At 38.4% G+C, this 23348-nt stretch overlaps 1 protein-coding gene across 3 annotated transcripts in view; it reads left to right on the top strand.

Moving 5' to 3' along the window:
* Positions 1 to 23060, top strand: part of LOC104243930 (uncharacterized) — a 28795-nt gene extending 5735 nt beyond the window's left edge. Inside the window, exons 5-14 of one of the 3 annotated variants that reach the window (XM_009799211.2) lie at positions 1930 to 2001; positions 2314 to 2449; positions 2715 to 2872; positions 3437 to 3518; positions 5527 to 5726; positions 5849 to 6010; positions 8336 to 8485; positions 11979 to 12239; positions 19735 to 19998; positions 22239 to 23060. In XM_009799211.2, coding sequence (XP_009797513.1) covers positions 1930 to 2001; positions 2314 to 2449; positions 2715 to 2872; positions 3437 to 3518; positions 5527 to 5726; positions 5849 to 6010; positions 8336 to 8485; positions 11979 to 12239; positions 19735 to 19998; positions 22239 to 22487 — 1734 coding nt within the window. In that variant the 3' untranslated portion in view covers positions 22488 to 23060. The remainder of the gene's footprint in view (positions 1 to 1929; positions 2002 to 2313; positions 2450 to 2714; positions 2873 to 3436; positions 3519 to 5526; positions 5727 to 5848; positions 6011 to 8335; positions 8486 to 11978; positions 12240 to 19734; positions 19999 to 22238) is intronic. The other 2 variants (XM_009799213.2, XM_009799214.2) reach the window with 2 other exon arrangements.
* The last annotated feature ends 288 nt before the right edge of the window (positions 23061 to 23348 follow it).

Raw genomic sequence — 23348 nt, 5'->3', positions numbered from 1 at the left:
GCAAAGACTGCTTTTCCGACTTCCTCATTGGCAGAGGAATGATGCAAAATAGGTGTAGTTGGCAGTAATTGCATGTATATATTGTGCAAAAAGTGCATTTACTGCTTCCTTGTTGGCAAAAGAATGATTAAGATATACATAGATGAGACCTTATTGCTTTGCATGCTCCATTACAAAATAATCACGAGTAGTGATTTGGCTTGCATCTGTACGAATTACAACTGTTTAGAGCTAGCTAAAGATTTTGCGAGTCCTTTTACGGCATGACAACATGAGAACTATAGTGTTTTTTCATGTAGATATGCTTATTATTGAAGTTGGATTTCGTTGGTTGTAAAGAGTAGTTCGAAATAGATTAGCTATTAAGTTTTGGCACCAGTACTATTGATCTGTTGAGTCCCAACATCGACAATGGTATCAGAGAAGGGTCAATGCTGAGCTCGGTTGCGTGAGCTTGTGACCCAAGCGGGGGCAATAAGATGTTGGGACTCAACATGATCATTGTTGTAGTCTCTGGCAACCTTAAGTTAGGCTCAGGTTAGATCGTTTGGGCCAGATGGAAGTTCATACGAGAGTAGCTATTTAAGAGGAAAACAAGGTTAGCGTAAGTGTTCAATGATAATAGAATGTCCTTGATTACGTAGAGATAAATGGTTTGACAGTTGAAGAGTTGGGGTAACAACCTTGGATTTAATGGTAGAATACAATTAGAGGTGACAATGGGTGAATTCTTCCCATCGCCGGGAACTTGTCCTAGTAGGAGGTACTAGGTACCACTAAATTAGTCAAGGTGCAATGCAAGTTGGTGTGGATATAAAAGAAAAAGAGAAAGAAAATCGAACTTATAAGCCTTCTGATTTCTTCCAAGTAATGTTATGGAAAAAATCATTGAAATTTGGATGACCTACTATAGATTTTAAAAACAAGGTCTATCCAATAAAATATTAGGGGTTTTGCACTGATCTCACAAAATAATTGACTTATTGGTCAAATGCGTTTAGAAAGAGCCTATTCCCTGCTTTGAACTTTCTATGTATGTCAAATGTGTTGCTGGTCGAAAATTTCGCAATCAAAATACTCATAACATCTTATTAATGCTTTGCCTTTTCATAAAAAAAAAACAAAAAAAATTAATGCTTTGCCTTGTCAAAAAGAATCTTATCAATTCTACGGTCTAAATTGGATTCCTTTTTTTGAAATGGTTTACTAATGGATGATGTCCTTTTAAGGAGCCATTAAATTTGATAAATTCTAGAAAAGGGCATGCCATGTGATATGAAGCGAAAAAAGAGGCTTACAATGTGATGGATTAGAGCTTGTAGTCTTAATTCCAGCACTTTAAGATGGAAATAAGAGGATGAGTCGGTCTCCCTCCGATTTCCTTTTTTAGTGGCCAGAGTGGTATCAAATTCTGAACCTAATGAGATGGAGTTTTTGATTAAATGATTAGATCATTTGAAGCTTTTGTGATGTATCTTAATCATGGCACAGTTGGTTTTTGTTGAACGGGATTGAACTTAGTATTTTTTTCATTTGTTTTTCTTGAAGGAATCAAACAATTTGGGGTTTGGGGGTTGAGGTCTTCTTTGTTGCATCTATGAAATGGAAAGAGGATGTATTTGATCACTGATGCCTCTTCAACACCCACTGATAATGAGAATGGGGTTGATAGTACACCATTATGGAAGAAATATTTTGCTGCTGTGATATTCTTCTTGTTTATTGGCTATATATCTCATTCTAGATGAGCTTTTAGACAGAGTAATCCCTGTGTGATATCACTTCTATGTGGTTAAACGGGCAGCAGAGCCCTTGTAATTTCAGATTGCTTACATGGTGCATCAGCTCTGGATCCCAACAGGAGCTTCTAACTTGTCTCCAGCAGGGAAAAAGGTCTTATGGTTAATTCTTCAATTGTTTGAATAACAGCTGGGACAAGCTTTAAGCACAAGGCCAGATATATTACCGAAAGTGTATTGTCAAGAACTTGCAAAGTTGCAGGTAAACTTAATGCTTCAATGGTGCTGTTAGGGTCATCTCCTAACTTACTATTTCATTTATTTTTGCTCTGTCCCAAGCATGTATCATCTTTTAATATTGTATTACACAAAAGATATGCTGGACCTCACACTTTCATTCAAAAGAAAGTTTCAATTCTTAATTTGACTTTTACGTGTACTCTGTAAAAACCTTAAAAAATCTGGCCTTATTGCTTACTCAAATTGGGAGAAATGAAGTGTTGTACCCTTGAAAACTGGATAGACTTCTCAACAGAATGTATTATTCTTCAATTTGTCATTCACATCTTGCCAGGATCAAATCCCCCCATTTCCAACTCATGTTGCAAGAAGATCTATCGAGTCCCAATTGGGTGTTGGCGTTTCACAAGTATTTGCTGACATTAGCAAGGAGCCAATTGCCGCAGCATCTCTGGGGCAAGTATATAAAGGTTAGAGCTTGAAATTTTTTGTGATTCTCTGCCACTCTCTATGAGTGGTTCTCTAACTGCTAGTTCTATGGCGTTTCATTACTTCTCACTTGCTTCTCCTAACCTTTTACCTTATCTTCCTTTCATGCCTTCCTTTTCCCCTTAATTTGTGTTGAAAATAAATCCACGAGGGGAATGTAACGGGTTTTGGGTTTTGGAAGAGTGAGTGCCGGGCTTCAGGGGTACACGAGCTTTTAATGTTTCTTCTTGGCTTCAAGTTTTGCAGCTCATTTGCATTCTGGAGAGCTTGTGGCTGTTAAGGTCCAGAGGCCTCATATGTCACATTTACTGACGCTTGATGCTATGTTATTTCACATGATTGGTGGCCAACTAAAAAGATTTGCAAAAGCTCGTAAGGATCTCTTAGTAGCTGTCAATGAGATGGTGAGATTCCAAATTTCCATCTTATGTTTCTGTACTTCGAAAGATGATTCTGGCAGCCAATTTGTCAGTGGGTGTGATGGGTTATACATCAAGACTGTCTTTATTTCAGAGAGTACATTACAAGTCTTTTGCTAATTCTTTGGGATAATTGTGAGATGAATTCTGATCGAGCTAATGCATGTATTAGTCAAATTTACCAGGCTCACTTGATACAGCTCAATGAAGCAGTTGCAACAGTTAACAAAATATCCTGACTAGAAACTGAACAAGTCAACCAATAGCTATTAACGAAGATGAAGAGATCTCAACGTTACTCAAGCGATGACACTATCATTTGGCCAATAGTTCTTAACCTATTTTTTTGTTTAGAGAGATTAAAATCAAAGAAAGCTGGCAAAGTTGTTAAGAATTGCTTATTGCTCAAGTTTTATGTCTCATTTCCCTATTGGTTCATTATCCTCTTATTTTCCCCATTTGCTGTAAATATGAGAACAATGTTGCGCTTTATTTAAAAGCTGTCTATTACATACTTGCTAACCCCTTAGGTTTTGCTTGAATGGATAGGTGAGACACATGTTTGAAGAAATTGACTACATCCTGGAAGCACAAAATGCTGAAAGATTTGCATCTCTTTATGCATGCAGTCGTAAGTTTCTTCCAGACATTACTGTTAGTAGTTTTGGTGATATCACAGAATTATCTTTTTTCTCTTCCATTTTTATTACTAGTTGGTACAAATGTAGATTGATTGTCATGGAATATATATCGGGTCTTGACAGGATAATGTTAAAGTCCAACTGGATATTCTAATGACCTTATTTGTCTACCATCGAAAGCTTAATGGGCTATAATTCTACCCTTCCTAATATCTAAAGAGACAGAGAGCTAATCAATCACTCTACATTTGTGCTGACTAGTCATAAGAAATGTGTAGTCAGATAGCAACTCCAGAAATTATTCTATGCTGTAAAAGTCAAACAGGACATTACTTTTTGATACGAGGAGTATGTTCCCTTGTTGATGTATTTGATTCTCACAGCAATGAGGTTTTTGTTTGCTGCGAAAATTTTCCAGTTATAGCAGATTTAGGTTATGATAAAGAAGTTGATGCCTCCTAAGGATAACCTGCAGTTAATTTAGCATAGATGCTGGTTAAATTCTCTTTGCATGGGCTTTTGGATCAATAGATTAAGGAAATCACTTTCTTTATTAAAAAAGGATGAATAGATTAAGGAAATTAGTATTAAGCAAGCATGGTACGATTAATCAAAATGGATGCGGAGTGAGGGCACTGCTGATGTTGTTTAGCATCGAAGAGAAAGTAAAGCAGAACTGGCAATGCATATAAACAAGTATAGATAAAATTGATTCCAGATTTGTACTGTTTCTTTGATAATTTCATCTTAATAGGGATCTTTGCACTTATTTACTTGACTTGATGAGTAAGACTTCGTGAATGGTCTCTCTCTATTTTGTTCTTGTTCTCTCTCATTCTTTCTGTCCTTTTTTCCTTTCTTTCATCTCCCGTCTGCTTTCCTAAGATGCGTCACTTAGAACGTGTTTCAATTGCCTTTAAGCTGGTCAAACCAACATTTAAGCTTTTTAGCTTTTTTCAGTAAAAGTGCTTAAAACAAGTTAAACACTGCTTAAAACAAGCCATAAGCTGGCAAATCCAATTTATTGCTTTTTGGCTTTAAAGCTATTTTAGTTTGACCAATAATTTTACCTTTTTATCCCTTATATTTGTTTCTAATTCCAACAATACCCTTCCTAGATTACCGTTTCCTTTTCTTTTCTTCCTCTTCCATCTCAGCGGTTAGCCTGTTTCTTTTCCTCTCTCTTATAACCTCTTCCTTTCCTCCACCTCTGAAGCCATAGATCCGAATAAACCTTCAGAAGTTTAGCAAAAACTGGAGAAAGCATGTCTAGATACTTCTAGTCACACATAGTCATAGGTATGAAGTCACACAACTAGATCGACGGAGCACAACTGGTCAACTATGTCGTTTATTTGACCAAATAAAGGAAACGAAAAGAAATGAAATATAAGAAGACCTCAACTGGCTATAAATCAGTCTCTCTCCATTGGTGCAAATTCTAGGTCTGCATAGTGTACGCTGGTTGTTTTATGGAGATGGGGGAGGAAATGGGTTTAGGGGCTGTTCGCTTTTTTACTTAAATTGCTTTGATTTTTCTATGTAGCAGTTCCTACCAACTTGGAGTATTTATATATGTATTTGACCTAAAAATTATCTCTTGTAATCAATATAGAACAGAAAGTGAACTGAAAATAAATTATTTTGTATTTGAATTAACAATCTTGGAATAATCAGCTCTTTTACAGTGATAACAACCTTAAGGATATCTCAGTACAACTCAATAGCGCTTTTTCAGTTTAAGTACTTCTATCCAAACACGTAACTTCTTATTTACAAATCTAGCTCCAGCACTTCAAAAGTGCGTCAAGTGGTTATAAGCTACTTTTTTACAGCTAATCCAAATGGGCTTTTAGTTGTAGAGTACAATGAAATAAAATCAATATTTTCAGAACCTTAAAGTAAGTGAACTTAATGCGTGTGATTTTTTTAATGCTCAGTGAATATTTCCTTAACATTGTTCACTTCAGTTTATGCTTACTTAGCTTTTCGGTTCAGATAAAGAGAAAATTGTCCCAGGGAGTGCAGCAACTGATAATGTCGCGTGTCAGAAAAATGATGGTATCAAGGTCCCTAAAATATATTGGAACTTTACTCGTAAGGAGGTGCTTACGATGGAATGGATAGATGGGATTAAGCTGACAAATGAAAGTCGTCTGAGGAAGGCAAATCTAAATAGGAGGAGACTTATTGACCATGTAAGTAGATATCTTTCTTAAACAAAAAAAAATGTTAGTTGTCTTTCTTAGTAGAGTGTATCTGCTCCTCTCCGTGCTATGCTTAAGCTTTGTGAATTGTGAAGATAACTTTGTTTTATCAGGGGTTATACTGCTCATTGAGACAGTTGCTGGAGGTGGGGTTTTTCCATGCTGATCCTCATCCTGGGAACCTTGTTGCTACTGAGGACGGAGCTCTTGCCTATTTTGATTTTGGCATGATGGGAGACATTCCACGCCATTATCGTGTTGGACTTATTAAAGTGGTTAGCTCTAATGATAAATTCTCATCATTCATGGTTGACTCTTGTGTTAAGACCTATGTTGCGCGGACTCTCTAAAATAATGCCGCACCCGTGTCGGATCCTCCAAAAATACAAAGGATCCGACACGCACCCGGCAACATTTCTGGATAGTCCGAGCAACATAGGTTAAGACTTAAGTAGGAGTATTGGGCTATAGTTCTGATGCATTTCAAGTGGTCAAAGAAATTATTACGTATGTGTTTGAGTTTACGTCATCACTTTTAGCTCAAATTAATAGTGGCCAGCTTCATTAATTGTTTGCAGTTACTGACACCTGTTGCCCTTTATTTTTTCTGAATGTCTTTGAGATACTGTTTTATTGTATATCACCGTGTCCGTTGGTCCATCAATTATTTCATCTTTTAATTTGTTAGAGAATGAATAATCTTTACTTCTTTTAAGGTGGAGAAAAGACAACTTATACCTGCTCGTAGATTTTTGTTACCACTCTATTTTAAAGCTTAAGTAGTTAGAGAAGAAATAGTTCTATTAAGTTATTTTAGTTCTGTTTCTTCTACTAGATTTTCTTTTTCAAAAAGCAGTTTCTTGCAATCCATTAAAGACAATGAAGTCCTCGTGAAATCATCTTTTGGGATTTTCTTTGGGGCACCTTTTTTTTTTGGTTGGAGTGGGCTGAGCATGTACTCTTTAGATATTCCTTCTACCTAGTTTCCGTTCCTATTTTGCCTGAGCATCCTTCTTTGATTGAGATTTTCTCTGAAACGAAAGGAAGGAAAGGAGTTAATTAAATCTGTTTTCCTTGGAACACTGAAACTGATGGGACCACACTAAAGATATGTAGACTCTGTAAGGCTGGGGGACTATGTATAATAGTGAAGCATTTATTATTTTTATGCTAGTATTGCCATTATGCTTGAATGCTGTGATAGCAAATGCTTTGGGCCTCTAAATATAAATCACAGGTCTAGAGGCCTTATAACATTTTAATTTTGTTTATCCTCTCAACTTTTGCCCAAACCTTTTCTTTTAATCCCTTTTATCTTTTGAGCATCTTGGTTTCTCCCTTCTTTCCAGCCCAATTAGCTGTTTGTTGCAGTTACTCTCTGATGCATTGATGTCCCATTGCTCGTTTATTTTCTTTCATATATCTTCTCTCTCCCTTCATTTGACTTGTTTTTTCATCATTTTCTTCCTGTACTTAACTGTGTGCTCTTGCCAGTAATGATGCCCTCTAAACCTTCATTTCCCTCCACCACAAGGATTCTTGTCCTTTCCCGGACAAGAAGAAAGCTCTGCCCATTGCCTGCCTCAAATCCCATTTTAAGCCAAAACAAATATAATGATAGAAAATCAATGTCGATAATAATACAGGCTTCTCCATACAATCACAATTGAGCCCCACCATAATCTTGTAGCAAAAGGATGACGGAGTATGAATGTGTGATATTTGGCATCTGAATCTGTAGTATGTGATAAGTGCTAACCTAATCTGTTATGAGATAGAGACCTTGTAATTAAAGCATAAGCTGGGTGAAACTTTGATTTCTTGATTTCCGGTAAAAGCACAAAAAGGAAAAAAGAAACATATTAATCTATATTAGAATGAGCTAAATAAGATGAAACAAGATTTGCTAGTATCAGACCTGACCTCACAAAAGCCCAAATTCTTTTTTGACAGCATCCGATTTTGAATATAATTTGAGAAGGAACCGAGAGCATCATAAGTGAATTAATTGGGTTATGATGATAAAAGTTTGGCATGTATTGAGTTGTAAAGAGTCTTGAATGACAAGTGTCACCCTTCCCATTATTCAGGATGTGGGAACCTTACGGAACTACAATAATACAAAATGTCTACTAACTATTTGTTCCCACCGTCTCTTTTCAGAGATTTATAAGAAATTTTGTGGAATACTTGCGTAAGTGTGGATCTCTTTTTTATTCTCAAGTTGTAGATAAGTAAATGACTGATTTTCTAGATAACGTATGCTATTTTCTTCAAATTTACCTTACTTTTGGTTCTGATTTCGGGAATCAAATTGTATCTCGTCTCGAATTTTTCCATCCGTCGTGGTCAAAGTACCTAAAATTGTTTGACCAGCTCCGGTACAGATCCCATACTCACACCCATATTAGTGTCGTGTCGACGCGGGTGCGGCAACTAAATTGCCATGTCGGAGCAACTTAGGACTGCACTACAAGAGCTTTGCAATTATTTATTTATTTTTTATGCAAGAGGTTTGCTATTTCTAATATACTTATTCTGTAAGCAAAAGGTTGCATAATAAATTCATTTTTATAGTTGATACGTGCTGTGCACTGCAGCTTGTTCATTTCGTTAATCGAGACTCTATGGGTTTAGCAAATGACTTTCTTTCACTGGGATTTCTACCTGATGGAGTAGACATTCAATCTGTTTCAGACGCTTTGCAAGCGTCCTTTGGTGATGGAACCAGACAATCCCAAGATTTCCAGGTTCTAAACCTGCTCCCTCTTTGTGTGTGAGTATGTTTCTTTTTTCTCTTCTCTGGCTTCCTATTTTTTCATCTATGAATGTAAGTGTTATGGTAGAGCTGTAGAGAAAGACAAACAGTGCAATCTAGTTTATCTACGGAAAAAAAGGTAGCAATCGGGTTAAAAAAATAACCCCCCGAGAGGAGAAAATCACAAAGAGAAAGTCTTTAAAACACTACGGAGTCATTTCATTTAAAGACGAGTTATTTGGGAATTAGTAATTTTGAGATTGTAACACACGGATTATCCCTTGATGGATGTCTGTGTTGATGCATTTAAGAATTAGTACATAATAATGTATTAAATGTGTTCACGTTTTAAACAAAATGGAAGTTTGTTTATTATTGTGAGGTTTTATTTTGTCATTTTAGTTATTTTAATGTGTGTGTTACTAATACCCACATACTTATTCCACATTCTACCCCACATAAAATAGTAGATAGATTCCCTCTTAACCAAGCTTCGATCAAATGGATTCGCACCTTTTATATAAAAAGGAAGCATCTCACATCTGTCTCCACACCTAAACAAGCTAGCTGGTTGGTTAGAAAGATCTTTGCTGCTAGGAATTGGTTGGCTGGTAGTGTAAGCTTAAGTGATTTGCTGGACAGTTTCACTATAGCAGGTAACTTCAGCATCAAGAGGGCTTATTGTTCTTTCCTTCCACAGTATCCAAAAGTTCCCTGGAAGAAACTGATTTTGGCTAAAGGTCTACTCCCTAGGCATCATTTTGTTGCGGCTAGTGTTGCAGAATAGATTGTCAACAGTGGATAGACTCAGGAGATGGGGTATTCAAGTTCCTACAGACTGTCTTATGTTCTTCCAATGCTGAGGAGACCCATTGACACTTGTTTTTTTTGAGTATTCTTACTCCAAATGTACCTGGCTTACATTGCTCTCATGGATGGGCATAGGTAGACAGATTGGCGACTGGGATACAGAGGTAAGATGGTTATTCTCTCAGATAAGCAATAGCAGGCCTATATTCATGGTTCTGGGTTTCCTATTTGCTGCAGCTGTGTATCATATCTGGGTAGAGAGGAACTATCGAAGATTTAAGCAGATAGAGAGGGAGAGTGGTGACAGGCTCAAAGAAATTGTCTTGCAGTTGCATATTGTGGGACAGAGCAATGCAAAATTAGAGCAGCTGAATAGATTTCCTTGTTAGTAGGTATAGCTTGCAGCTATATGAAGAGGCTGTGTCTTATACCCTTCCTAAAAGGTGCTAAGGTCTTAGCTACTGATAGCTTATGCAATCAATATCTTAAGTTTGTTTTTGACTTGGTTATTTTTGTATGATCTAGCTCTAGGGTCAAATGAGCTAGTTGTGTATATTGTTTACTTTGGTTAATTTTTTTTCAGTTTTGACCAAAAAAAGAAAAGTAGCAATGAAGTATTGTATTAATAACATTGTTTATGTGGAGATGAATCTATTTGTTAAACCAGCAAACAACCCCTATATTCCTTCTCCGTCTAGGCAGTCAACACAAGTGTGTCGTGGCCTACCAACCATTGTCTGCTCTCATATCATTTGCTCCTTAGCTTTCCATGTTGCAATCAGCTTAACAGTCATAGTCGTAACCCGACAAATCAATGCATGGTGAGCAGCTTCATCAGTTTCAAGCACTTCCTAATAAAGATATTATTTATATCCACCTTGCTTGGGAAGTAGTTTCCTAGTGCCTATTTGGTGGTTAGACTTCATTTTCCTTTGTTGCACATATACTTTTGGAGGATTATATGGATTCCTTACATTTTCTCAATCATTTGTCGAGCCATGGTGGTGACAGTCTCTATGACAAGTGTGAGAACAATGTAAAGAGACGTAGAAGGATATTTCATAATTGTGGGTTTATATCAAGGATCTACAATTAGCCGGTGTTTGTTTACCATGGTCATGAACGAGCTAAAAAATCAAGATATGATTCCATGATATATGCTATTTGTAGACAGATATGTGTTTAGTGATGAGACTAGCGGGGAGTCAACCAAAAGGTTGGACTTTGGAGATGCAGTCAGAGAGTAAGATTTTTTGGATTAGTAGAAGTTGGACAAAATACATAAACTCCATGCCAGCTAGCATAAGAAGAATAAAGTAGAGCTGAGATTAGATGAGATACTTCCTATATCAATGCACTGAGAAATTTCACATTGCCAAAATTTGACTAGGTAAATTTATATTTGTTCATGAATAGTAGTTTGCGCTTGTTTGGAGGGTTTATCATAGACGATTAGGGTGTCATTGATGATACATTGCAGTGCATAAATACAACAATTAAGATATCTAGGCTTAATGCTACAGGAGAATTGTATGTGATACATGAAGATGTACACATGATTAAAAAAAGATGGTTGAAAATGGAGGAGTTAATGGAAGTGTTATGTGATAGAAGTATCCTTGTCAAAGTGAAAGCCAGTTCCTATATCGTTGTTGCAAGATTGTCAATGTTATATATCCACATATTAGCTTCGTAAAAATGTTGTTCCGAAGTGGATGTCCCCTTGTACAAACATTAGACATGATCAGAAATGATAGTATCACGATAGCATCTTGCAGAAGGTGCAAGTAGCACACAAAAAAAATTGGTGAAGGACGCTAAGATGGTCTAGTCTTGTTCATTGTAGACCTGCATATGCATCTGTGTATACACACAATTCCACAACGATTGAAGGTCATGAAAGTGGACAAGATAGAGTTGAAATCACAAGTTTTCTAAAAAGACCTACCATCTTTAGGATCAATGCCGACTTAATGTAAAGTAGAACACTATGGAAGCAAAAAACTCATATAGGTTATATCAGTTTGTAGGGTTTAGGCTGAGTTGTGTTAGTACACTTACACTAGGCTTGGTATTTGCCAAGACACTTTGTAGCCTGTTTAGAGATTTGTATTGCCCATAGAAAACAGAAAACTTCTAGTGTTATAGAATTTTCGTATCGGAATAAAATGAGTCCAATGGAGCAGGGTGGATATTGAGTATGTATATAGTTAACTCTAACAAGGTTGGAATTGAGGCTTGTTGATGGCATTGCCGGTTGGTGTAAACGCCTATGTACTTAGTAAAATCATTGAGGCTCTAATATTATGTGAGAGATAAGTGAGATAGAGGAAGAATGTATTGAAACACATATTAACTGGTGTGAGATACAAACCAAGTGTTACATTATTTGATGTGGGTCATTATATCGTTATACTCTATATCTCTACCAATCGTACAATCCCTGGTGGATTGGTTATAGCTGCTTGATTGGATTTCCTGAGTTGTGTGATAAACTTCCTGATATTTATCTAAGGAATATGATATGGATGCACCGTCATTTTACTATAGGATGATTTTTCCTCCAAAATTTGGTGGACCATTTGCACAATTTTATTTTACCTCCATGGAGGCAGAGGAGTATTAGATTGTTTCATGACCTTGAAAGCTCTAAATGGCACTTCAAATGATTTCAGGGCATAATGAATCAATTGTATGATGTGATGTATGAGTTCAACTTTTCTCTTCCTCCTGACTATGCTTTGGTGATACGAGCACTTGGATCTCTTGAAGGAACAGCAAAAGCATTGGATCCAGATTTCAAAGTAGTTGAAAGTGCATATCCTTTTGTTATCGGAAGACTCTTGGTAGATCCAACTCCTGATATGAGGAGAATATTGAGAGAGCTTCTCATCCGCAATGATGGTACTATAAGGTGGAATCGGCTAGAGAGACTGGTGGGGCATTTATTTTTGTGTTTGTTGTTATACTTGTTTCTGTATGCTGTATTGAAATGTATGTTTTCTACATGTTTGATGAGCTCATTCTTCTTATAACATGTACACAGCTTTGCTTTTGCTTAATTAATTGACTCTCAAAGACCTTACTAGCTGTTGAGTTATCAATTTTTTTAATTTCTTCAAACTGCTAATAAAAACTATTATGTTTGGCTCCTAGCTTTCTGCACCTGACCATTGTTATTACGGATATACTCTTCGTCTATCACTACTTTGTTTGGAAGGTTCAAATTTGTTGCTCTTGATTTGCCGGAAGAATGAGTAATTTTTTTTTTGAATTGGTAACTATTGTATATATTAAAAACATCAGTACATAGGTTGCACTGAAAACCAAATTTACATGGAGAGGATTAGTAGATGTTCTAATTCGAGACCTAGCAAGATCCTAGTATGTCTATGATTGTCAATGTATCTTCTATGTAACTCTGTTTGCACCAAAAACAAAAAAGAAGAATACAATTGAGTTTGATCTTCTGCACTGGATTGCTTCTATCTTCAAAACATCTAGCGTTCCTTTCCCTCCAAACTGTCTACCAGATACAAGCCGGGACAGTCCTCCATCTATCTCTACTAGTTGCTTCAGCTCCAGCTTCTTCCCAGCTATAAAGGACATCTTTAAGCCTGTATGGCATTGACCATGAAATACCCCTAAGACTAATAAAGATTTTCCATAGTTGGTCTGTAATCTTGCAATGTAGAAACAAATGTGTGACAGTTTCAGCATTTTCCCCGCACAGAAAACATCTTGAGCACAGAGAAATTCCCCTTTTTATGTGATTATCCTGGGTTAATGCCGCCTCCTTTGCCAGTAGCCAAGTGAAGCAAGCTACCTTGTATGGAATCTTTGTCTTCCAAATATGTTTCCAAGGCCATGGGTCCACCTGTTGATTATTATGATTCAAAATCTTATATGCATCCTTCACCCGGTATACCCCTCTGTTGTGCCTCATCCACCAAAGTGAATCAAAACCTTCCTGTAATCCTCTAAATGCTTCCAGCTCTTTGTAAAGGTCAGCTAATCTTGTTATCTCCCAGTCGTTCAACTGTCTTCTTAGAGCGATTTCCCATCTTTGATGACTCCTCATATCAGCTACGGTCTTATGCTGGTTTTGTGCTAAACCAAACATGTCGGGGTATCTTTCCTTTAAGCTTCCGTTTCCTAACCAATTATCATTCCAGAATGATGTGTTCCTTCCGTTGTTCACTCTTATGGAGGAGTGATTCTTCATTATAGGCCAAAGTTCTCTGATGGATTTCCACACACTTACTCCATATGATGTTCTGACTTTTTTTGACACCCAGTTATTTTCCTCACCATACTTTGCTTTGATCACTTTGCCCCATAAAGATTGGGGTTCTTGAGAGTACTTCCATAACCATTTCATTCTAAGAGCCTTGCTATGATTCTTCAAATTTCTTATTCCTAAACCACCTTGTTTTATATCCATTGTGAGTGTCTTCCATTTAACTAAATGAAAGACCTTTTTCTCCTTATTACCTTGCCACATGAATGATCTTCGGAGTTTGTCCAATCTCTGTAAAATGCCTGCTGGAATTGGGAACAAAGACATCATATAAGTAGGAAGTGAGTCTAATACTGAGTTGATTAGAACTAGCCTGCCCCCCAATGATAGGTATTGTGATTTCCATCTTGACAGCTTCTTCTCACACTTTTCTATGACTGAATTCCAGATTTCTTTTGATTTGGATCTTGCACCAAGAGGCATCCCAAGGTAAACAGTTGGTAGGGACCCAACTTCTCCTCCCAATATCTGTGTCAGTTGCTCCATGTTGTTAACTTCATTAATGGGAAAAATATTGCTCTTTCTCCAGTTGATGTGTAATCCTGAGACTCCCTCAAATAAGACCAAAATGATTCTTAGCAATCTAAGTTGTTCCTTTTCGGCATCACAGAAGACTAGAGTATCATCAGCATATTGGAGATGTGTGATCTCTAGATTGTTTGCCCCACTCCTGTTTACCTCAAAACCTTTAACCCATCCACTGACTTTAGCCGTTTTGATCATGTTGTTCAATCCTTCTATGGCTATAATGAATAGAAAGGGAGATAAAGAATCACCTTGTCTTAGACCTCTGTGTGAGTGGAAAAAACCTTTAGGAGATCCATTTATAAGAATGGAGAATTTTACGGCAGATATGCAAAATTTCATCCATCTATTCCATTTCTGCCCAAAACCCATTAGTTCTAACATTCTGAGTAGGAAGCTCCAATTTACATGATCATAAGCTTTCTCAATATCTAATTTGCATAAGATTCCAGGTTCCTTCTTTTTTATTCTTGAATCCACAGCTTCGTTGGCAATCAACACTGCATCTATTATTTGTCTTCCTTTGATGAAAGCCATTTGTTGAGCATCGACAATTTTCCCTACCACCCTCTTAAGTCTTTCGGTTAAGACTTTTGAGAGCAATTTGTAGAAGCTCCCTATCAGACTGATCGGTCTGAAATCTCTCAATTCTTTCGCACCTGTCTTCTTTGGAATCAAAGCTATATATGTTGCATTGAAGCTTTTCTCAAACATCTCCTGAGAATGGAAGTTGTTGAAGGCCGCCATGATGTCTTCCTTCAAAATGTCTCAGCACTTTCTGAAAAAACCTATTGTGTATCCATCCGGACCTAGGGCCTTGTCACTTGCACACATCTTCAGACAGGTCAAAACTTCTTGTTCCTCAAAGTTACTCTGTAAAAGCTCCCTTTCTGATTCAGAAATTCTTGAGCTATTTTCGAAATTGACCGTTGGTTTCCACTCTTCAGGCTCTTTGTATAACTCCTTGTAGAATTCAGTTATCTCAATCTCTATTCTGTCTGGATCCTCGACTACTTCATGTCGAATCATTAGTTGATCAATGTTGTTGTTTCTCTTGGGTGCATTTGCAGTGCGATGGAAAATTTTTGTATTCCTGTCCCCTTCTTTGAGCCACAGAGCTCTTGATTTTTGTCTCCGTACAATTTCTTCATTCTTGAGTTGTTCCTCAATCTCCATTAGAGTAGCTGCTTTCCTCACTGATTCCTCCTCTGTCAGCGCTCTTAGTTGTTGTGTTGTCTCAAAACCTGCTAGTTGACTTAGCAATTTTGTTTTTTGCATTCCCAAATTACCTTCATAAACTCTGCTCCATTCTTTTAGCTTGCCCTTGAGAGCTTTTAACTTGCAAGCTAAAATGTAATCTGGTTTTCCTGAGAATTCAAAAGATGTCCACCAGTCTCTAATTCTGTCATCAAAACCTTCCACATTCAGCCACCAATTTTCAAACTTAAAGTATGATTTAGCTTGTTCCCACGCACCACAGTATAGAGCCACAGGTGAATGGTCCGAAATCAACCTTTGTTGGATAGTTTGCTTGATGTTTCTGAAGCTTTCATCCCATTCTTCTGAAATGAGAAATCTATCAATTCTTGAAGCGGCTGTATGATTGTCCCCTTTGAACCAAGTATAGTAGCCTCCTTCAAGTCGTAGATCTATCAACTCCATATCTTCAATAAAATCCGAGAATTCCACCATCGCTTTGGACCTCCTTGAACATTCCCGTTTTTCAGAAGGGTACCTTGTAACGTTAAAATCGCCACAAACCGCCCAAGGACCTTCCATCAATCCCCTCACTGCACCAATTTCTCTCCATACTATTTTCCTTTCTATTCTACAATTTGGGGCATACACTCCTGTTATGTGACATTGAAAATTCTGTAAAAGAGCCTCGAACTTGCAAGTCAAAGTGTATGCACCAGTCTGTAACACCTCCCCTTTCCATACTCTGCAATCCCATAATAACAAAATCCCCCCTCTCGTGCCGCTAGCTTCTAAACTTGCATACCTCACCCATCTACCACCCCATATTTGACTGACTATTTTCTTAATATCCCCCTCCACTTTTGTCTCTTGCATGCATATAATGTCTGCCCTCCAGTTCTGCACTTGACTTTTTATGATCTCCCTTTTCTTCTTGTCGTTTAAACCCCTTACATTCCAAGAAATTACTTTGATCTTCATATTGAAATGATTGATAGATCTCTTCCCCTACTCCTTTTCCCGTCACTCTTGAATTTGACATCAAACGAAGTTAAACCTTTTAATTCCAGTGATCCTTTGAATCTTTGTTTCTTCACCTCCAACTCTGTCTCCACCCTTCTAACCTGTCTGCAACTGTCAATTTGCATTAACAACTCCAATGCTTCTTCTTCATGGCCTTGAAAATCTACTCCAAACATTTTCCCCAATTTGATCATATTTTGATGGACCCATAGTGTTGCGTCCATGTCTTTATCCATTAAAGGACTGTGTTGCTGAACTGTTATAGGATTCACCTCCTCGATTTCCCAATCTTGGATAGAGCTAAAGTGCTTTAGTTGTTCCAAAACTCTTCCAACTTGATCTTCCCCCATATTTGTGTTTATGCTCTGCTTCCCTGCCTTCAGTTTCAGTCTTGCTATCTTTGCTCCACCTTCTGGCTCACTGTAGCTGTTGAATGTTGCCTTTGTCATACTTTCAAGGTTTTCATTGGGGATTGGATCCCATGGAGTGGACTCTTTTGGCCCCAGGTAAGAAGGTCCTCCCATTTCCTCAATACAAGGCTTCAGCCTAATATCATCAGAAAACTCACACGAGAGATCATTAAAAATGACTTGTGCAGCCAAGTCGGAGTCATAGGATTTCAGCTCATTGTTTGTCGCTTTACTGCTCTGATTCATCGAACTCGAACCTTGTGTAAGTTGCACACTTTCCTTTCCTTTATTAGTGTTTTGCAATGTGGTGCACCCCACTTGATTGTTCAAATATCTCTCTATTTCAAAACATTGTTCGTTTTCTTGCATCTTCAGCTCATATATTGTCCGTCTTTCAGCCCAGATTAGGATGAAAAATTTGATACCATCCCTTACAATCCCAACCTCATTGGGAGTCTTTCTGCCATCACCAACAATTTTAATTCTTGCCTACTTAAGATGATTTTTGAGATCAGTTTCTTCTTCAGTAGCTATCCATCCCCCACAGAGATCTCCTATTTCTTTGAAGATCTTTTGTGACCATAGATGTAAGGGAATCCCCATGGCTCTAATCCAGCATGTTTCCTCGATTTGTGAGTTTGGAATGCATCTTATGACTCCACCATTCCAGATGAAGCTTGAACTTTTTCCAACTCAATTCTCCTTGCATAATCTGCTCCGCCATGAATCTGTTTGGAAATTCAAAAAGAAACATGTTGCATGTCATTTCATACATGTTTACTCCATATGCTTTGTTCCATGACGCACTAGCCCATCGCCTTATGTATGCTAAAGTGGGTCTCTCATTGATTTCTTTCCTAAAAAACCCGACAATGCATCTTTTTAGTAAACCAGAATCCTTGCTACCTGTCGGTTCCACAACAGAGATATCTCCATTGTTTATGCTGACCTTTGCCTCTCGAAGGGTATTGGATTGCCATTTACTCTCCTTGATTGCTTTGACATAAGGGTAGTTGTCCACCGTGATTCTAGGTGGGATTCATTTTGGGGGTCTGATGTATGAATCTTTCTATCTTAGCTGCTATGTCATTCCAACCTGCATTCAAGGCTAACTCTGGAATTATAATAACAGACTTCCCTTCTCCCTTCAGTGACAGAATGCTCATGTATCTTCCGTGAACGTTGAATTTCCTGGTACAGAAATGTTCTGTCATATGTTCCTTGCACTTCCATCGCTTCACTAAATTCATTTGATCTTTCGACGCTTCTTTAAATACAAAACAAATCCATTCCATTACCTTTCTGCCCATGGATGAACGTCTCATCATGCTGCGGCTTCTCTCCACCCATTCGAACCATACCTCTTTGTTGGAATTCCATCTGGTGATGTCAAAAGATTTGAATCCTGCGTTGAAATAAATCCGGTTGTCTCCCATATTGTACAACCCAACTGTTCAGGTTATGGAAATTATAAGGAGTATTTGATGGTCATCACAGTTGAGCTGTTGAGGTAAAAGAAACTGAAATTTGGGCCAAAACAGAGGTTTCCCGCTCCCGGAAAAATAAAAGTTGTCGGAAATCTAAAAATATTGTACCAATCTGGTCGGAATTTGCAGTAAAGGAAGCTGTCCCAAACTTTTTTTTTTTGAAAAGCTGCCGGAATTTGGATCACGCGCCCGGCGCGTGTGGGAAAGGTCGCCGGAAAGGGCGGCGCGTGGCGGCTGCTTCGTCGGAAAAGATTCAGTGGAGTGGTCGGAATCTCGGGGGCTGTCTAATGGTGTTCATGGAAAGCTAAAAATTCTTGTACTCAGGCTCCTCGGGGAGTGTGCCTGAGAGCTAAAAAGTAGAACAGTTGTTGTGTTCCGCTCTAAAGAATGAGTAATTTTCATGACAGGAAAAATCCTGAATAAGCAAAGCCTGCATCAGCTTAGACAGAATAGAGCTTCTCAAACTGTCAAAGTATATAGAGAACTTGTTGTACAAAATCTAAATTTCTTCCCGTGCTCCTGAAATGAAAATAATAGTTGTAGGGTGAAAATTTGAAGATATTCCCTAATTTATGCTCATTATAAGAAACAAAATTGTCATCCAATTTGAAATAAAAGGCAATCGAGCAGCATCCGATGTTCTAGGATGGGGAAAGTAAATATATGTTTTGACAACAGCTTCCTTTTGTAAAATTTGTTTAGATGGCTTCGTCTCCTTTTCCTGTAACTTTGAGTTTCTGTATCAGCTTTATTCCTGAAAATACGTATTTCGTCTGAAGAAATTCATCTGCTTTAGCCAGTGTACTTGAGGGAGGTTGGCGAGCTTGGCGTTAGCAAGTGTGTAATGGTGAGTAGGTATTTTGGTGGTTGTTTGCATGTCAGTATAGTAGGGAGGAGGTTAAATGAGGAGAAGAAATAATCTTCTAAGATTCTTTAAGACAGAATAACCAACAGCAGCTAGCTTGTGCTTTGAGGTTTAAGATCCCTTTGTGGGGAATTGCAGGTAATAAAACAGAAGCTTATGCTTTACCTGCACAGGAACCTTTGACTAGATCGAGAAAAAGGAGGTCATTTTTGTTTTTCCCTGCTGGACTCCAATATATGAGATGTGAAAACCTTATCTGGCTTTTCTAGGTCTTCTTTTCAATATGATCCTTATGAATAGAATGATGCCACGAGTACTAGGTAGAAGTTGCATTATCAAAAAAGAGTACTAGGTAGAAGTTGTCAGTTTTCTTTTTCTTTGTTAGATAAATAAAAGCAGCACTTCTGTCTAATGTGTCCAAATAGAAATTTCATTGGGCAGGACTGTAGGAAGCATTTTGCTATCAAAAGATAATCCTCAGAAGCTTGATATCTTTTCTAATACTTCAAAATCTGTAATCTGTTAGGTTGAGACTGATAAAGGTGGTGATGAGGTAGTTTAGGACTCCTGTAAATTAGATCACTCTTTTATGCGAATTGTTGAAAATGTTGTATCTTCCTGCAGATTGCAGCAATATCTCAGCAAGCTTCTGAAACAGAAGGAGAAACTCAAGAAAGTTATTCAAATCCATTGGGATCATTTGATATAAGGGCCGTAGTCTCTGCTACAGAAGATCTTCTCCAATTTATTTTATCAGACAAGGGTTCAAGGGTCCGTGTATTCCTTGTCAGGGACATAGTTAAAGCAGCTGATGTTTTCTATCAAGATGAAGTTCTAAATGATCTTCTTGATGAGAAGCTTCGTGCGAGACGTTTATTTGGATATGAGGTAAATTCTATTTATTATTTATGCTTGTCTTTAGCAACAGTACTTTTTATCAAAACAATGAAGGTGCATGTACTCTGATTTCAATATTCAAACATGACACTATTAACTCGACAGTTTAACCAACCTTCATAACTGAACTCCAAATATTCCATCTAATTTAAACAAATTACAAGGGATCCTATTAATTAAGTAATTGGAAGCAAATTTATTCCCTTCCTAGGGAAATAGCATTTTTTTCCTTTTGTGATACGCACAGATTTGCTGATTCTGTTTGTGTAATTTGCTGATTGTAAGTGGTCATATGAGATGTCAACAACAACAACAACAACCCAGTGTAATCCCACAAATGGGGTCTGGGGAGGGTAATATGTACGCAGACCTTACCTCTACCCCGAGGGGCAGAGAGGCTGTTTCCAGGAGACCCTCGGCTCGAAGAGGCAACAAGAGACACTATATTAGTACTATCAATATACTCATAATAAAACAACATAAAATACCATAAAATCCATAACATAACATAAATACCATAAAAACAAAGTAACAGCAATATAAGAGATATAGGAAATACGAGAAAGATGTAAGGTATTGATACACAGAAGATAAAGCCCATCATCAGTAGTTGATCAATAGCATTCTAAGACTAATTCCTAACTGGCTAGTCTCACTCTAGTGCGTTGTAAAAAAGACATCACAATTTCCCCTAACCTACAACCTTAATGCTCGATCTCCACAATTCCCTAGGGCCATGTCCTCAGTAACCCTAAGTCGCGCCATATCCTGCCTGATCATCTCTCCCCAATACTTCTTAGGTCTCCCTCTACCTCTCCTCGTACCCACCACCGCCAGTCGTTCACACTTCTCACCGGTGCATCAGTGTTCCTCCTCTGAATGTGCCCGAACCATCCGAGTCTTGCTTCCCGCATCTTGTCCTCCATGGGGGCCACCCCCACCTTCTCTCGAATATCTTCATTTCTAATCTTATCCTTCCTTGTATGCCCGCACATCCACCTCAACATCCTCATCTCTGCAACTTTCATCCTCTGGATGTGTGAGATCTTCACCGGCCAACACTCGGTCCCATACAACATAGCAGGCCTAACCACTGCCCTATAAAATTTACCTTTCAGTAACAGTGGCACTTTCTTGTCACACAGGACTCCCGTCGCTAACCTCCATTTCATCCACCCCACCCCTATACGGTGTGTGACATCCTCGTCGATCTCCCCGGACCCCTGAATAAACGACCCCAGGTACTTGAAACTACCCCTCTTAGGGATGACTTGAGAATCAAGCCTCACTTCCACTCCCGCTTCCGTCGGCTCTGCCCCAAATTTGCACTCAAGGTATTCCGTCTTCGTCCTGCTCAACCTGAAACCTTTGGACTCAAGGGTATGTCTCCAAACCTCTAACCTCTCGCTGACGCCGCGTCGTGTCTCGTCGATTAGGACTATGTCATCAGCAAATAGCATGCACCATGGCACCTCCCCCTGAATATGATGCGTTATAGCATCCATCATCAGGGCAAATAGGAAAGGGCTGAATGCAGACCCTTGGTGCAACCCCGTAATAACCGGAAAATAATCTGAATCGCCTCCTGCTGTCCTAACCCGAGTCTTAGCTCCATCATACATGTCCTTAATCGCCCTAATGTAGGCAACCGGGACCCCTTTAGCCTCTAAGCATCTCCATAAGACCTCCCTAGGAACCCTGTCGTACGCTTTCTCTAGATCGATAAACACCATGTGGAGATCCTTCTTCTTATCCCTGTATTGTTCCACCATCCTCCTAATAAGGTGGATAGCTTCTGTGGTAGATCGTCCCGGCATGAACCCGAACTGGTTGTCTGAAATAGACACCGTCCTTCGCACTCTCATTTCTACCACTCTCTCCCAGACTTTCATGGTATGACTTTGTTCATATGAGATGTCACAATTCACTAAATCTCTTGGAAATCAGTTTACTTGGTCAGCAGATGGATTGTGGTTTTCTTGTTTAATTGGTTGACACTATGAAGTCTGCATCTTAAGTTCTTGTTTTGGTACTTTATTTTCTTGTTGACACTTACTGAATTCAGTTTCTTACATGGTCAGCAGATGGATTGCGGTTTTCTTGTTTAATTGGTTGACCACTTCGCAGTCTGCATCTTAATATCTTGGATTGGTTCTTTATTTTTCTAGTGACCACTTTTGCTCTTCAGGCGTAACACAAAGCTGAGAATGATCCATCCTTCTTTTCTGCAGGAGCATGGTATTCTAGTTCGTGTGATGAGTGGGTTTCGTTCTCTAGGACGTGCAGTGAAATTGGCTCCGGATTTGTGGTCAGCAATGCTGATTCGCATGGTGGTGAAACCAGAGTTCCAGAAATTTGCTTTTGACATTGGTTCAGCGTTAACCAGTCATTTCAAGTGTCAACTTCCGGTCAGCTTTTGGATGGGTATTTCCAGGCTACTGCATAGGGTGGTTGATAAAAACGAAGCTGAAGTATCATGATGTAGCAAAGGTTGGTGCTCTCGTTTTTGTATCCATGGTTATGCCCTTGTTATTTTTCCCAGCGGATGCTTGGAATGAGAGTTTTTGAGTAGGGAATGAAAATTAACTCCAAGATTATAGAGAAATTGCAAATATTATGCCTCAAATGCGGGTTCAAGCACTCTGCCTGTTCTTCTGCGTTTGGATCTTACAGAGTATCTGCTTTCGTTTTCTGGATGGTGGGACAGAAAGAAGAGCGTCCCATCCAGCAAATGTCAATTCATTATACAAACATTAACAGGATCAAGAGGGAAAAGCACACTATACACTCCAAAAAGAGAGAACGGTCTTCAACTGCGCTATAGGCATTCTACAAATGTCAATTTCATTTTAATAACGTAATAGTATCAAGAGGATTGTATAGTTCCACCGAGGTTTCTAAGAAGTACTGCAAATTCTGCAGTGTCTCCGCACGTTGGAGTTGGTTATATAGCCTATAGCTTTGTGATAGTCTGAACTCTTGTCTGTATGGTGCATAATACACTTTTCATGTATTTCTACATCTGGTTTCTTGCCGGAGCCTGTCTTTTTCAAGTCCGAACGGTCTTGTTTCCGTGCAAAACCGAGTGCAGGATGATAAGTTCTTGTGCTAGTTTGTTTTGGTTGTTTATTTTAGGGAATCAATAATTGAGATGACACTTAAAGCAGAAGCTAATATTAAGCATCTCCACCGAAACTAAATTCAAGCTTAATTTCAGTTGAGACTAATAGTATTTTAACTGGGCAAGCAATGGTTAGAAGTCCTGAATCCGAATCCAGCAAGTCTTCCTTCATGCTCTAGGGAAATTCATCCAGGCACAACAAAGTTCCATTTTTGCTTCA

The sequence above is a fragment of the Nicotiana sylvestris genome, chromosome 8 (genome assembly GCF_000393655.2).
Source record: "Nicotiana sylvestris chromosome 8, ASM39365v2, whole genome shotgun sequence".
Lineage (NCBI taxonomy): Eukaryota > Viridiplantae > Streptophyta > Magnoliopsida > Solanales > Solanaceae > Nicotiana > Nicotiana sylvestris.
This window is presented reverse-complemented; position numbering and strand designations above follow the sequence as displayed.